The sequence below is a fragment of the Osmerus mordax genome, chromosome 24, assembly GCF_038355195.1.
Source record: "Osmerus mordax isolate fOsmMor3 chromosome 24, fOsmMor3.pri, whole genome shotgun sequence".
In the NCBI taxonomy this organism is placed as follows: Eukaryota; Metazoa; Chordata; class Actinopteri; order Osmeriformes; family Osmeridae; genus Osmerus; species Osmerus mordax.
The window spans coordinates 808,290-821,986 of NC_090073.1; the positions used below are offsets into that span (position 1 = coordinate 808,290).

General features: G+C 43.3%; 1 protein-coding gene across 7 annotated transcripts in view; it reads left to right on the forward strand.

Annotated features, from left to right (window-relative positions):
* Window positions 1–13,697, forward strand: part of fahd2a (fumarylacetoacetate hydrolase domain containing 2A) — a 28,294-nt gene that overhangs the window by 1,510 nt on the left and 13,087 nt on the right. For 4 of the 7 annotated variants that reach the window (XM_067227896.1, XM_067227894.1, XM_067227893.1 and 1 more), the window contains exons 2-4: window positions 4,990–5,225; window positions 5,406–5,622; window positions 5,897–5,956. In XM_067227896.1, the coding sequence (XP_067083997.1) occupies window positions 5,056–5,225; window positions 5,406–5,622; window positions 5,897–5,956 (447 nt within the window). In that variant the 5' untranslated portion in view covers window positions 4,990–5,055. The remainder of the gene's footprint in view (window positions 1–4,989; window positions 5,226–5,405; window positions 5,623–5,896; window positions 5,957–13,697) is intronic. The other 3 variants (XM_067227898.1, XM_067227899.1, XM_067227897.1) reach the window with 2 other exon arrangements.

Sequence of the window (13,697 nt, forward strand, 5' to 3'; positions counted from 1 at the left end):
TTGTAACGTATTCCATTACGTTACTGAATACTTGTATTACTTCCACATTGACTTGCATTTTATAAGTGTACGTAGTAAGCCTGCTTACTAAACTGCGTTTCCCGATAACGATGGATCTTAGTTGTTACAAGGGTTCTCTACGAACAAAATAACCAACCATCGTTATTTCTTATGTGCGTTTTTCGAACATGCTCGTAAGGAGAACCCTTGTACGTGTCTCTTAAGAACTACTTGAGAGTGGATGAGAGGCATGCTTTGGCCAACCATGGTACATGAGTTTGCATCCCTCGTGCATGTGATGGCCATGCATTGGCTTAGCCAATAGCATTGCAGAAGGAAAGAACGAGAGGCAATGACATAGGAGCGATAGATGTAGTTGTTCGTACATTGTAGGAACCACCAGATAGAAGTTCTGGGGCATGATGTTCCCGCATGATGTTCCCCCTCAACCATGCACATACACCTCCCGTCCCGGGACGCAATCAGGACGCGCGATATGCACCTGTCTCTACCAGAGAATGTCTAATATGGGGAGAACTCCCACTCTCGGGAAACTTCCGGGTTCTGCAGTTCCACTCTAGTTCCATATGAAGGCGCTAACGGTCGAGTGCAGAATGAATGGAGGTCTATGGAGCTTTACCCCTCAAAATCCACTTTTCTCAGGATATAATTCTTTGTCTAGTAATTTGAATGTTGAATTCGAAAGGGGAGGCAAAAAAATACACACTGCTGGGTTTTAGATTTTTTTTTAAGTCGCCTTGGTCTACAAAGCCTTTTAAAATGTCAATGACGTCATACACATTGTACGGCCAGAGATATCGCATTATGGCAAGCTCTGGTCACTTCCTTTTTTCTCTCGAGGCATCACAACACAGACAGGCGATGCTAACTAGGTTATCGAAAAGTTATAGCAAATTTACAAATTAGCCGTTTCATCAATAAAATAAGCACATTTTCAGCAACTACACTGCCCATTTCTCGTCACATTTTAATTCAGATGCTGATTTACATGTACTGTTTAGCTGAAATATGAATTGTAAAAACTTACAACAATGGCGGTCTAAGGATTTTGTTCTCTTGTTGGTCACGGCAACCCCGCCCCTGACGCAAGCGGTTCTTAATACGGACCAATCACAGCCAAGGGGTATCCGTAAAATGACGGACGGACGGACAGTCAGGAAAATCAGGAGGTGCACGTAGAGCTCTCCGAGGGGCTCGGAGAGGGCATGGACAGGGCGTTCCTTGACGGAGAGGGCGTTCCCTGTCTCCGTTTCCATAAAAACGCAGAAGTATAAATCGGCCTTCAGGCTCTCCTTGTCAATACACATACTAGAAAGAGTTTTGGCTTGCTAATGTTGTTGCTAATGCTCTGACATTCTGATTCCACTTCGGATGCCATCAAGCGGGATCTCTGGTCGTAGTCAGTGGCGGCTGGGACTTTGCAGAGGCCTGCCCGCAAAGTTGGAGCTCGAGGCCCCTCCCCTAAATCCACTCAAAATGTATCTCCATCTATTATCTTATACAACTGCCAATAGACTGATTGCTGTCTACCTTTAGCATATATTCAGCAATGTGAGAGAGAAATAAAAAAAGTTTAAAAATAACAAAAGCACAATTGCCTCAGCACAACAGCAGCCTATTTGTCATTGTTCAAAACCAGTGGCAATTTCTTTAAGACTGCAAGGGAAGCTCAGCTTCCCCAAACATTTCAAAAAAATTCATGGTCAAATATTTACTATTGTGTTAACATTTTAAATGCGTTAGAACACGTTCATATCGAAGAATCATCGTTCAGAATCAGCTACATATATTAGCAGGTCAACTGACTGATTTCCATCTCATACATTCCCGTAGCCCACAGTGCATTTCCCTGTTGAAGCTCAGCTTCCATGGACTTCAATGGGGCGCTGCTTTGAACAGTTTTTTTCAGTGCTTCGAAAATATACGGTCATTGGATAAATGCTGCAATTATGTCCCGCCCTGGACGCTCAGCATCTCTGGGGTTGAATGGAGGAGTGGGCTATTTTTTCGTTAGATCGTTCGTTCATTCATACAGTAGGCTAGGCTAGTGTCGTAGGGGTGAACTAGCCAGTGAACTGAAAATGTATATGATGTAGGCCGCCGAAAATGAGCTTCCCCTGTTTGAAAGACCAGCAGCCGCCACTGTTCAAAACCAAAGACAGCGCTATAGCCTTTTGATAGTTCAGCACCGCCACTGAAATAACACAATCAATGGAGGGAAAGGAAAACATTCATTCTTGACAATAAGTAAGCAAGTATATTGGTTGCTGGTGAAGACGTGGTGCTGCTAGCTACCTGCTGCTGCGGTAGTGTTTCGTCTGTGGAGATGCTGATGATAGCTTCCTCTCTGGCTGGTCTAAAGTGTGTAATCTTTGGGTATTTTGCTCGAGCTTGTTCAGACAACAGTTCATTGCTGCGCTTTTGAGCACCGCTTGCATATTTTCATTTACTTAGGCTATGTCTCTACCGTCATCTAGAAAAACGTAAAGATTAGAATTTTTGAAATGTGCGCGTTCAAGAGGCGTAATGGTGTAGTAGTGCATGTAAAATATAGGGATTTAGGGATTTTGAGACTATTTAGCCCATGGAAGTGGATGAAGATCTGTTACGTTTCCTACATTACGGGATTCCTTTACCCGGTAGTTGAAACTTGGGACTCTCAATGAGCGGCCTCAAAGTTTTTTACGTTTTTAAATATATCTTTTTTTATATAGGCCTAGTCTGTTTTTTGCTATGCAGGGCGGGGCCTGGGGGCCCCCCCGCCTCGCGGGGGCTGCGGAGGCTTCCCAGCCGCCACTGGTCGTAATCAGTCCTTCACTATGTGTTATGGGCAACAACGACTCACCCTGTAAGAAATCGAAAGGACATAAGTACTCGTTCATTCAAATTTTGACCTATAATCCATGTTGAACATGCAAAAACTACAATCAAATCTGAGATTTCTCAACGAAAATCAGGTGAAAGAGACAAATTTAGCCGTTTAGCTCCATAGACTCCCATTTATTTTGCACTCGACCGCAATCACTCCCAGCAGAACTCTGGTGGAACTGCAACAAAATTCGGTACAATGGGGGTTAATAGGGAGTGGGCAGACTCTCCTTAAACAGCATTTGAGGGCGTCGGGGAGCCAATAGGCGTTATGCGGAGTGCCCAGGAAACGAACCGGAAAACAGATGTAATCATTTCCGCTGCTGTGCTAACCAAACGGCAAACCCAGCTAGTTCACACAATCAATAACATTATTATCATTATGAGCATTTTGGGCGTTTAAATTATTTCACTTTGAAGACCATGTATTTATCCAAACTGTTTAAGTACCAGATGTGGGAAAATCCGAACAGTGATTTGTACTGCGTATCTCAGTGTGAAATGTCCGGATGACCTGATGTCGTACCGCCTGGCTAAATGCAGAATTCCCATATATCTTGAAAGCTGCCCTCCTCAACCTTTTTGGTGTAAAATTGACTGACATGTAAAATTATTTACTTTGTGACATGACGCGAACGAGACGTGGTCGCCTACAGTAGCCTAACAATGCGTTTACACTGCAGCGACGCAAATCGCTTGCCATCGCTCGCCTTCCCACAGTTCACCACGCGCGGGGGCATATCAAACAGATTAATGTAGAATTGTAGTTCTCTAAAGTCACTGTTGTAGTTGTCATGGCCAAGTGTGCAGACTTGGGTTTACGTACTCGCAACATCGATCAAAATACAACTTGTATACAAAATACAAAACTGTTAAATAGACATACACGTTGACATGTGTAAAAACGTTTTATTATAGTACTCAAAGTCTCTGCTAATCTGTCGATACGACCAGGGAGTTCCAGCCGGGCTTATAGTAGTAGCCCGGCTGGAACTCCCTGGAACGTAACTTTGTTCGAGAGTACAAAGTACAAAAAAAACACCAGGAGCACCGACAACGTTGGCAAACCTGCGCCTGGCCTCATTCTTTTTATTAATGTCTTTGTACAAATACAGAGACGTATCGTACAGGACTGGATATGCAGCCACACAGGCGATTAGTTTCTCCTCCATCTTAAAAACTGAAAGCTAGAAATGTTTACCATGGTTGCTACGTTACGAGAAACAAGAAAACACTGCCATTGGCCATCGCTAGCAAAAATCGCTCCTCATTTGCATAAAGTTTAGAAAATCTCAACTCAATCGCGTTGCGTCGCTACCCACAATACACCAAGCAAGCGATTCGCCTGGCTCCGTTGAAAATGAATGGAAAACATGTTGTCACTCGCATCGCGTCGCTGCAGTGTAAACGCACCGTAAGACTATGCAGTCTAACGGCAGAGCCGTTCTCACTCAAATAAGACTATCACGACCCGAATCAAAATTCAGAGTCGACAGATCATTGGGGAATCGCTTTTTCTTCTAAAGTCTGCCATCCTCGACCTTTTTGGTGCAGAATTCACCGAGATATAAAATTGGAAACTGGAGGTATCTTGTGTAAAACAGCACCATGTCAGCATAGAGCGTACATATCCGGAAGTGATGATGTCTGTTTTACCGAATACGGAAGTGTTTTCCGCATAACCCCTATAGGGTCCCTCTCCAGGCCCCTCTAAACCGGAACTCTCTCCTCAGGCCCCTCTTTTCATGTGTATCCGAGGTATTAGCGCCACCGCTGGTCGGAGGATACTGTAGGCTATTTATATTAATAGGCTAACTTCAGTCAGTGAGTCAGGTGGCTGAGCGGTGAGGGAATCGGGCTAGTAATCCGAAGGTCGCCAGTTCGATTCCCGGTCATGCCAACTGACGTTGTGTCCTCGGGCACTTCATATAACTTCAATAAGTGCTCTTCGATCTTCATCTCCATGTCCACTTTTCCAGCTTCTCCCTGCTTGCTTCCATATTCATTCTGTCTTCTACACTGATTCTCTCCCTCCTCAATAATTTTGTATCCTTTGAACCTTTGATCTCAGTAGAGGACACTAATCCTCTCACCTTGCAGATTTTGAGAGGATTTTCTGATAGGCTGTCAAAGTACAGGACGGTGGAGCATCTACCTGGTGCAGCAATGCGGTTGGTGCAGTTCCAGTTCAGCAATGATGACGGTGGAGTCAGGGTGGGCGTGGAGCAGAGGGAAGGGCTTGGTGTGGTGGACCTCAAGGCCTTCGATGCCTCCATGCCTTCCACCATGATAGAGTTTCTAGAGATGGGCCATAAGGGCATGGAGTGTGCTCAGAGGTACATAGTATACTTCTGACAGATCCTCATCACCATGCCCTCATCCCCACCCTTCCAAGTCCATGTTTTTGTCTGCCTATTTGTCTGCTTATTCAGTCAGAAAAGATTATATTAAGACACATAGTAGTGAACTCATTACCTTAGATCCAGTCTATCCAACCTACCTTTCTCCCCACCTAGGGCCCTGTCCTCAGGCCAGTGTATAGTGGCTAGGTCGGAGGTGAGGCTGCTACCCCCGGTCTTGACCCCACAGAAGGTGGTGTGCGTGGGCATGAATTACCGGGACCATTGCCTGGAGCAGAATGCCCCCATCCCCAAGGAGCCAATAATCTTCAGCAAATTCTCCAGCTGCATCACCGGCCCCTACGACAACATCACACTGCCGGATGAGAGCCAGGTGAAGGAGGGAAGAAAGGAGAGAGATAGATGGGTAGAAAAATTGGAGGAAGAGGAAAGGAGAGCAAGAAAGAGGATTAAGACATGTAATTACTTCATGGTTAAGTGTGAGAGTGAGCTACTCTGGCAGGTGTAGTAGGTGCAGGTGTAGTAGAAACAAGAGATTGGAAGAAGCATACATTTGTATCAGGTGTGGCTTTCCCCAGATTTGGGCTCACAGAGTAGCGGGGACCAGGAGGGAGCTCAATACTTTTCTTCTGCATTTCTGATTGAAGGAAGTGGACTGGGAGGTGGAGCTAGCCTTTGTGATTGGACGGAGAGGGAAACACATCAAGGTGAGTCTGATACCTGATGCAGATCGTCACTGCATTGAAGTTCGCAAAACTGAGATATGGTCATTGACGTATTTAACTTCGGACTTGTCCGGTCTTGCGCAGAACAGTGGATCGCCAATAAATCTCCAAAATGTCATGTGTGTATGATTTACCGTCTCACGAGAATTTGCGAAAACATTTCTGAATATAATTTTTTTAAATAAAAAACACATTCCCACAAAATCAATAGGGTTTCACCCTCTACAGGGCTTAAACCCCTCAATATAACATTTGAAAAATAAAGAGAAGAACAAGCCTTGAGCAACACCTGGGCCAAATGTATCAAACTCTGTATAAATTAATCTGTAAAAGTATGCATACGGACAAAACAGGAAAGCTCTGTATGCAACGTTTTTCTCAGATTTATGAACACATTTGTCTTAATAGATTCCACTTAACTTGTGATTGTGTACACGTGAACAAGCTCATTGTCCACACCCTGTCAACTCCCATATTTTAACTTACATGGTTGCTGAAACAGCCATATTTTGTCAGGTTTCTCACTCAACTTCTCAATTAACCCATTGTGAACAATGAATGATTCTAAGAAATGTCAAAGGCAAAAAAAAATATTAACTTTTCTGAATGTGAAATGGAGATCTTAATTTGCAAAATAGGATGAGCATCTTGTTTGGTGGCCTTAGGCTAGCAGTTATTTGAATGTTGGAGTAAATAAAAATAAATAAAACAATTACAAAAGATAATGAATAAACTCATTGTGCCCTTATCGTAACATGTGCAGTCGATAGCACTGATTACATTTGGGAAACGGTTTTCTCTGCAAATTACGCTTTAATGTTGGCCTGTTAAAACGTGGTGCAAGGGAATCTAATGTACCTTGGGGACAGGCAGATCATGTCTAGGTTTGGGTATCGTTTGGATTTATACGATTCCGATGCCGAACCGGTACTTTTAAAACTATTCAGGTTCCTAAACGATTTCTAAACCGATCCTTGAAAAACTGAAAAATTAAAGTAATCAAAAAAAGGCTCTTTTATAGTTTTTTCTAAATGGAACATTACTTAAATGTAACAATATATTAATGGTTTAAAGTAGCCTACTTAAATATAGGCCTATAATAAGTAAACCTAAGTCACCTAACACACAACTACAATAAATAACAGTTACACTATTAACAAGTAACAACAAAATAAATGTTGAGTTGGTATGCTAACTAAACCAGCTTCAAATTTTAGCAGTTCTTTTTTCTTTTTAGAAAAATTACCATATCAGATACTGACTTATGGCATGTCCTGCACAGGAGAAAACTCTCTCAGATGGTGTCGAAGAGGCCTGTACAAACAGGTATGAGGCTGAAAGGGCAGACAAATTGGGGAGGCCCTCCCTGGTCCCGGGACCAGGGACTGATGTCCGCAAGCTGTCGAACACGGTGCATCCCTCTGCTTTAAGAAGTATTCCGTGTGTCGCCGCACGTTTCAATACATTTGACGTGCTTCCCCCCTTTGCACGTAATAGTTTTGAAACTATTGCATTTTGCGATGTCGGGAATCCTTGGCTGTGAAATAAAGCCACACTCTCGACCGCTTCGCTTTAGGCATTTTAAATGCACTAAAAGCTAGCTAACGATAGACTAGCAGAGCTAGTGTAGCCTAATATGTTTACTAGCTAACGGTAGACTACAGAGAAAGTGTGATACATTTACATTTATTCATTTAGCAGACGCTTTTATCCAAAGCGACTTCCAAGAGAGAGCTTTACAAAGTGCATAGGTCACTGATCATAACAGCAAGATAGCCACAAAACATTGATATTTTACGTCCGTTTCGGAGCGACAGAGGGAAAATATTTCAGTCGACACATTAAGTGGAACCGAAATGAGGAAGCGAAATGTGCATTCTAATCCGGTCCGATTCCTACAGGTTGCGTAGGAACTGGTTCCATAGTGGATCCGTGTTTCGGTACCCAACCCTAATCATGTCATCCCACACAGGGCTAGAAATTGCGACCATTTTTGTTGCATATGCTACCGAAATTGTGTCTGTGCGACCTCAAAATATTGTAATGAACCAGAACCGCCCAAAAGGAGGGGGAACCAATTACCAGGTTGTTGTGGGAAACGCTGCCACCACCTTTGTATAGCTGGTATGGTCTGGGTCAGAGGTCGGCACACACACACTACGCAGTAGTTATATATATATTTTAAATATGATAAGCTATTTTATTGGTTCATTTACAGGACATTGGCATAATTCATAATCAGCGCAAGAAATCAGCAGAACACTTCCCAAGCCAACAACGAACCCAGCCGTCACTAAATGGCAGGAAATAAATTTAAAATAATACTGCACGCCAACTCAAAATGACTGCACACTTTGCACCCCAAAAACAACCGGCCTGCCACACTAGCCTGACACACTAAATAGCTCACAACAAGATTGGGGGTTCTTCCCGGGTGACATGGCTCACACAATCCAAACTAGGTTAACCATGCAAGACGCTCCCCCGCCTGACATTAGGGCTGTATAATGGTTTGGCATGTAATGGTCACTAGATGGCGCTTCTTGCACAGAGTTTAAGGCAAGGTCGGAAAATGAACGTGCCTTCTTCAATTGCCATTCATTTCCGTGTTGTTAGTCGGTGATTATTTCATTAGAACATTTGATGTCTAGCCCTTCAATCATTCAGCAAAATGTACCTCGCGCACCAGCTCTGGCTCCTTTCCCACCAGCGAGGTGACGTTCCACGTCCCTAGAGCTAGATTCTGCAGCCGAGGATCCGACCGCCAAGGCCCCCGCCTTCGGCCGCCGCCCGTCTCACACTGCACCCGACCCCCATGACCCCCGCAGGATGGGCCCTTTTATTGAAACTGAACAACTGGAAATAAATAAGAAAATAAATCAACATCTGCAGATGACATAAGTTTGGTTCCCTTAATATCTGCAACCAACTCAAAGTTCCTTTCAAGATGTTTCACAAGTAGCTTTGCACATCTTTAGTGTGTTCGGTTTACATTCCTGGCAGATGCCATAAGATTTGTTCCCTTTGGGCCAACATACCAACTAAATATAAGAAATAGGTTAGTCAGACAGGTTCTGTCTGTTTGAGCTACATTTACATTTAGTCATTTAGCAGACGCTCTTATCCAGAGCGACTTACAGTAAGTACAGGGACATTCCCCCGAGGCAAGTAGGGTGAAGTGCCTTGTCCAAGGACACAACGTCATTTTTGTATGGCCGGGAATTGAACTGGCAACCTTCTGATTACTAGCCCGATTCCCTAACCGCTCAGCCACCTGACACCTGAGCTAGTAAAGAATATACCTTTCAGGCTGTGTCTGGTAAGTGGGGTATCCCATCCCCCCTCCTAAAGACCGCATCGCAAATCAATAGATTTGGTGTCAAGTCAAGTTACCTACAACATAGTCAACTCGAGTTCACGTCAACATTCCAAGCACGTCTTTGGTGCATTCTTACTGCATTTTCCACAGACAAGTCACTTACATGTCTGGCAGAGCTCAGTTTTGTTCCCTGAACTTCTGCTGCTGACTTGACCCCTTCTCCTTTTCGCAGACGGGGAAGGAGTTTCAGGCAAAAGTCGCTTACGTGCCTCCACTGCCATTTTCTGCTGCTCACACAGCTCCTTCACCAGCTCAAGGATGAATTTCCATCTGCTTATTGTTACGTTCATGCACTCTTTGTGCAAAACATGGGCATTTATGGCAGGCAGGTCTCAGATGTTGTACAATACAGCTACCGGACAACGGCGGCTGCCTCTCTTTACCGAATATAGCCATTCAATCTGGTCCATAACATCCATGCCATATTTAGTGCTGTTGTAGTGGGAAATTGTATTGGGTAGTTTCTTTGCACCATTATCAGTAGAAACTGTATGATGCATTATGCTCAGGATGCATACATTTTTCTTTATTTTAGCCTGGTAAATCGTGACTGAGACTTTTCCAGCTCTCAACACCTTAGTGGAAAATCTTTCAGGCTGTGCCTGTGTACAAGGGGGCATCTCTCGTCTTTTTGTATTCATTGTACCAACAATAGAGGTTTTATTTGCCAGAAGGTTGTTTGCGAGTGCCAACAAGGTGAATAAATTATCTGCCGTCATATTTCTTCTTTTCCCCAGGAAAGGCTCCACCAGACACATAACAATATTGGCGGGGTTTCCCATATTCGTTAAGAAGCTCTTAACGCTAAGAACTTCTTAGGAGCGTTCTAAGAACGCTCTAGAACGCTCTAAGAGCGCTCCTAAGAAGCTCTTGGCGTTAAGAGCTTCTTAACGAATCTGGGAAACCCAGCCATTGTCCGCTAACTGCTGACCAGCAGGACTTCCTTTTATCTTTCTCTAAATAGGGTTGTGCGTTCAACAAATTTGTCCGGTTTATTGGCCCTGTATTGTGTTAAGCAACATCGGGCCTTGGTAGGTAAAAGTTGTTCATCTACAGATATGTTCTCACTGGGCGTGTAAAAAGCAATACTGTTTTTCACAAACTTATCGAATACTTCCCATATATAATCGCAAATGTATCTGTCACAAGGCGGGCAGCCCTTGTGTTCTTGTCATCAAAGTGCAGATAGCGCATGATATCTCTGAATTTCTGTTGAGACATTGTTTCTATGAAAATAGGATTTCCCAAGTCGGCCGACCAATTATCATCCAGTTTCCTTTTACTTCGGCATCTGTCACTTTGAACTTCCCAGCATGATTTCGCTCAGCTTTTGCTTCCATGTATTTTCGAATGTTTGTCCATATGTGTCAAACACTTCAAACTGCTCAATGGACTAATATTTTGTTTGGCATAACATGTCAGCCCATGGGTTTCTCTCATTATATTGCCCTCTCGTGCTCTACCCCGAGGGTTGCCAACAGTTTGTTCAACCCATACTGTGCCGTCTCTCGCCACCTCTTGAAATGTGTCCCCAGCACACTCAATTTCAGAGTCCGATTCTGACCCAGAATCAGTTTCAATATCATCGCCACTTCCATCCTCTCTCATCACCTTTCTCCAAATCATCATCTTGTTTGCCCTCCGATTCCATCTCATTAATATTTTTAAGCAAGTCCAACACTTGTTGTGCCGTCATTCGAACCCTTCTATTCATTGTGAGTTTGTAAGCACATACAGTTAGGTCCATAAGTATTTGGACATTGACACAATTTTCATCATTTTGGCTCTGTATACCACCACAATGGATTTGAAATGAAACAAGATGTGCTTTAAGTGCAGACTTTCAGCTTTAATTTCAGGGTATTTACATCCAAATCAGGTGAACGGTGTAGGAATTACAATACATTTTATATGTGCCCCCCCCCCTTTTTAAGGGACCAAAAGTAATTGGACAATTGGCTGCTCAGCTGTTCCATGGCCAGGTGTATGTTATTCCCTCATAAAGGAAGTTCGTTATTTCATTGACAAGGAGCAGATAAAAGGTCTAGAGTTAATTTCAAGTATGGTATTTGTGTTTGGAATCTGTTGCTGTCAACTCTCAATATGAAGTCCAAAGAGCTGTCACCATCAGTGAAGCAAGCCATCGTTAGGCTGAAAAATCAAAACAAACCTATCAGAGAGATAGCAAAAACATTAGGTGTGGCCTAATCAACTGTTTGGTACATTCTTAAAAAGAAAGAACGCACTGGTGAGCTCAGCAACACCAAAAGACCCGGAAGACCACGGAAAACAACTGTGGTGGATGACAGAAGAATTCTTTCCCTGGTGAAGAAAAACCCCTTCACAACAGTTGGCCAGATCAAGAACACTCTCCAGGAGGTAGGCGTATCTGTGTCAAAGTCAACAATTAAGAGAAGACTTCACCAGAATAAATACAGAGGGTTCACCACAAGATGTAAACCATTGGTGAGTCTCAAAAACAGGAAGACCAGATTAGAGTTTGCCAAAAAACATCTAAAAGAGCCTGTACAGTTCTGGAACAACATCCTATGGACAGATGAGACCAAGATCAACTTGTACCAGAATGATGGGAAGAGAAGAGTATGGAGAAGGGAAGGAACTGCTCATGATCCAAAGCATACCACCTCATCAGTGAAGCATGGTGGAGGTAGTGTTATGGCGTGGGCATGTATGGCTGCCAATGGAACTGATTCCCTTGTATTTATCGATGATGTGACTGCTGACAAAAGCAGTAGAATGAATTCTGAAGTGTTTCGGGCAATATTATCTGCTCAGATTCAGCCAAATGCTTCAGAACTCATAGGACGGCGCTTCACAGTGCAGTTGGACAATGACCCAAAGCATACTGCGAATGCAACCAAAGAGTTTTTTAAGGCAAAGAAGTGGAATGTTCTGCAATGGCCAAGTCAATCACCTGACCTAAATCCAATTGAGCATGCATTTCACTTGCTAAAGACAAAACTGAAGGGAAAATGCCCCAATAACAAGCAGGAACTGAAGACAGTTGCAGTAGAGGCCTGGCAGAGCATCACCAGGGACGAAACCCAGCGTCTGGTGATGTCTATGGGTTCCAGACTTCAGGCTGTCATTGACTGCAAAGGATTTGCAACCAAGTATTAAAAGTGACAATTAGATTTATGATTGTTAGTTTGTCCAATTATTTTTGGTCCCTTAAAAAGGGGGGGGCCACATATAAAACGTGTTGTAATTCCTACACCGTTCACCTGATTTGGATGTAAATACCCTGAAATTAAAGCTGAAAGTCTGCACTTAAAGCACATCTTGATTGTTTAATTTCAAATCCATTGTGGTGGTATACAGAGCCAAAATGATGAAAATTGTGTCAATGTCCAAATACTTATGGACCTAACTGTATATCACGCAACTTGTGTAACCGCCCAAACTGTGTAGCCACCCAACTACACAGTCAGCTCTAGACCTGTTGACTCATTAATAGCTCCCGATGTCTCAGAAATGCTATTGCAAAACAAATTATTATGACAGCCCCGCCCATACTACTAATTTCAATAGCTCCGATCATGTGACCTTTGATCTCAAACTAGTTTCAGAGTATCCACTAATTAGCCATACAAACAGTTCATTTTCATATTGGTGATTTTACATGAATGTTTCAAATGAAACGGCGTTCCTCCAGAACCATGGTGCTGCATGAAACACATGAGACTACATAGGACTAAATAAGACCTACACGTTTTTACAGTGCACGTGCAAACAAGACAATATGCGGGACAAGACACAGTGCATTACCGACCAGTAGCTTACACAATTCTAGTGAGGAGCCACTTGCTTCAAACCCGGTTTGGAGCGTCTGACAAGCAGTCTGTATTCGGGGAATAGGAGAGATGTGGTTCTAGTAGCCGAGGTGGGGGCGGATTAGACCAGTTCGCTGATGACCCTATAGTTCACGGAGTGCCTCCTTAGCATTTGCACTTAGGGAAATGTAGTCTACACAGGACCGTTATAAATTCCAGTGGTAAATAAAATAGTCTGCATCTGGGTGTGTTCACACTTGGCAGGTTTGGCTCGATGAAAACGAACTTTGATGCGATTGTCATGTTAGCTAACCAGGACTGAATGTAGGCTATAATTTTATTTTTTGGTCCGGACCAAGAGATCCAAGAGAACCAAACTATAAGTGTGAACACGACAGTCATAAGCTCCATCAGCGATGAACAGTAGCCTAATTAGAAACTACCATAGAATTTTGCACCATTTCGTGTTGATGTAAATGTAACAATGGTTATTCTGCAATGTATTCCAGTAGGAGTCTGAGTGGAAAACACTCAGACTCTGGAAGTCTTG